The 2154-nt window shown below is 50.4% G+C and overlaps 1 protein-coding gene across 1 annotated transcript in view; it reads right to left on the bottom strand.

Moving 5' to 3' along the window:
• The window catches only part of LOC144227149 (tectonin beta-propeller repeat-containing protein 1), a 32298-nt gene that overhangs the window by 21503 nt on the left and 8641 nt on the right, over positions 1 to 2154 (bottom strand). The window contains exons 6-7 of the mRNA XM_077758716.1: positions 1881 to 2055; positions 1674 to 1774 (exon numbers count right to left, since the gene is read on the bottom strand). Coding sequence (XP_077614842.1) covers positions 1674 to 1774; positions 1881 to 2055 — 276 coding nt within the window. The remainder of the gene's footprint in view (positions 1 to 1673; positions 1775 to 1880; positions 2056 to 2154) is intronic.

Here is a 2154-nt window from a genome sequence, read left to right as displayed (position 1 = left end):
CCTGGGAGGTGTCTGGTGGGGGGTGGGCACGCACCGCATCTCAAAAGCAGACACTGGTCTGTGAGCCTGACTAGAGACATCTCACCCACATGGACCACTGTGCAATCCTCACACCTGATGCTCGGAAAATGCCATTTTTCTGGTCAAGTTTGTCCCTATGTGAGATAACGGCCTTAATGATGTTATTTAGGAAAACCATTTTTTCTAAACTTATTTGATAAATAATATATTTTGGGTCTACTCTTGGTGCTTTATGAAATAGTCTCTTTAAGCCTAACTTTTTTCGGGTCTCTTGGCTGGCTCAGTTGGAAGGGCATACATAAGACTCTTGATCTTCAGGTCATGAGTTCGAGCCCCACACTGCATATATAGGTTACTAAAAAAATAAATAAATAAATAAACTTAAAAAAAAACACCTAACTTTTTTCACTTTAACTTAGAAAAATACACATAATCCCACCAAACTTCCCTCAGGCCCACCTACGGCCCCGTGGCTCACCTGGCAGTCACGCTCAGGCCGCCCACCTCGGGCCCTGGTGTGCTCTCCAGGACTGTCCTTACCTACTCTGGATGGCCATCTGAGCAAGACCCCTCAGCTCTGAGACCCTCCGAGAGGAACACGCATTATTAGTACTTACGTTTAATTGCACAATTCCTGAGATGGGATGGGGGGAGGTGACTGGTTAAATGAGAAACCCTAAAATCGCTTTTATAAGGATTTCTAGGGGCGCCTGCATGGCTCAGTTGGTTAAGCGTCCGACTTCGGCTCAGGTCATGATCACACGGTTTGTGGGTTCGAGCCCCATGTCAGGCTCTGTGCTGACAGCTAGCTCAGCCTGGAGCCTGTTTCAGATTCTGTATCTTCTTGTCTCACTGACCCTCCCCTGCTCACGCTGTCTCTCTCTCTTTCTCTCTCTCTCAGAAATAAGTAAAACATTAAAAAAAATTTTTTTTTAAATTTCTAGAATGTCTAAAATGTCTCTTTGACCCAAAGGAAGTCTGCACAAATATTTCTCTGAAGACTGAGCAAACTGCCAATATAAATAAAATTTCTGACTCATTTAATTCACCGTTCTCAGAAGGGCTCAGTAGGTTGTGGTATCTGGGAAGTGGATGTTCTGGGTGGCCTGTGCTTTCTCAGGCAGGGACGGCCTGAGGTGCAGGGACCTTCTGCATGGACACACACTCGGACGTGTGGACCGTGCTATGGGATGCCTGTGGGGCTGGAAACACCATGGGCGCAACCTGAAATCTGCTCATTTTACCGGACTTGTCTCTGATGATTTAAAAATGCCGAGCACTGGAGAGGATCAAAAGGATTCAAATAGCAGAGGGTTTCAGAAAATTGGCACCTACGTGAAATGCTATGGCGTGCTGAGTGATGAATACAGTTGTTCTGTACCCGGTATGGGGGCGTGGGCATATCGTGGCGATCACCCACGCCTTCAACCCCAGAAAATGCATGGTGCTTGGCTGGATTTGTTCTAAAGGGTTTAGGCCACACTAGTGAGAACAAATAACCACACAGCGCTCAACCGAGGGTGAGCCCTCGGTTCAATTCCCATATGGGCCAGGGATGCCTTTAAAAATGAAGGAAGAAAGAAAATAAAGAAATTAAACGGAGCCCTGGGCCCCAGCCCCCAGAGAGGGGGCCCCCAGCCCCCCCGTCTTACTTTCCGGTCCTTGGTGACGGCCCAGACCACACCAACTCCCACGGAGACGTGCATGATCCCATTTTCAGACGTGGGAGGCTCCACAATGGACCAGGAACTCCCTACCCGGCCCCAGAAGAAAGAGTAGGCGGCCCTCATCAGCGAGAGCACTGGGGGGAAGACAGGCGTCCCCCTGCCTCTCCCTGTATGGGGCGTAGGGCTGCCTACCTTTGGGATTGTTCCTGTTGATTCCTTCTCGGACCAAGGCCTGCCCCTCCCAGAGCGTGGCCCACAGGAGGTCATGGGGCCCACAGCTGATCTGCACCACCTCTCCTGGGGTGTCCATGAGTGACCACGATGAGCCTTCAGGGTTGGGGTGGCTGACGTCCTCTCTGTACCACACCTAGTGGTGGAGAAACCCATGGCAGGGTCAGGCAGGGCCCGGCTCAGGCTCTGGGTCAGGCTCACAGTCCAAGCCTGATTCCGCTTGCATTAGCACAAA

The sequence above is a fragment of the Crocuta crocuta genome, unplaced genomic scaffold (genome assembly GCF_008692635.1).
Source record: "Crocuta crocuta isolate KB4526 unplaced genomic scaffold, BGI_CrCroc_1.0 scaffold273, whole genome shotgun sequence".
Lineage (NCBI taxonomy): Eukaryota > Metazoa > Chordata > Mammalia > Carnivora > Hyaenidae > Crocuta > Crocuta crocuta.
The sequence above is the reverse complement of the archived record's forward strand: the minus strand, read 5'-3'. Positions and strand labels throughout refer to the sequence as shown.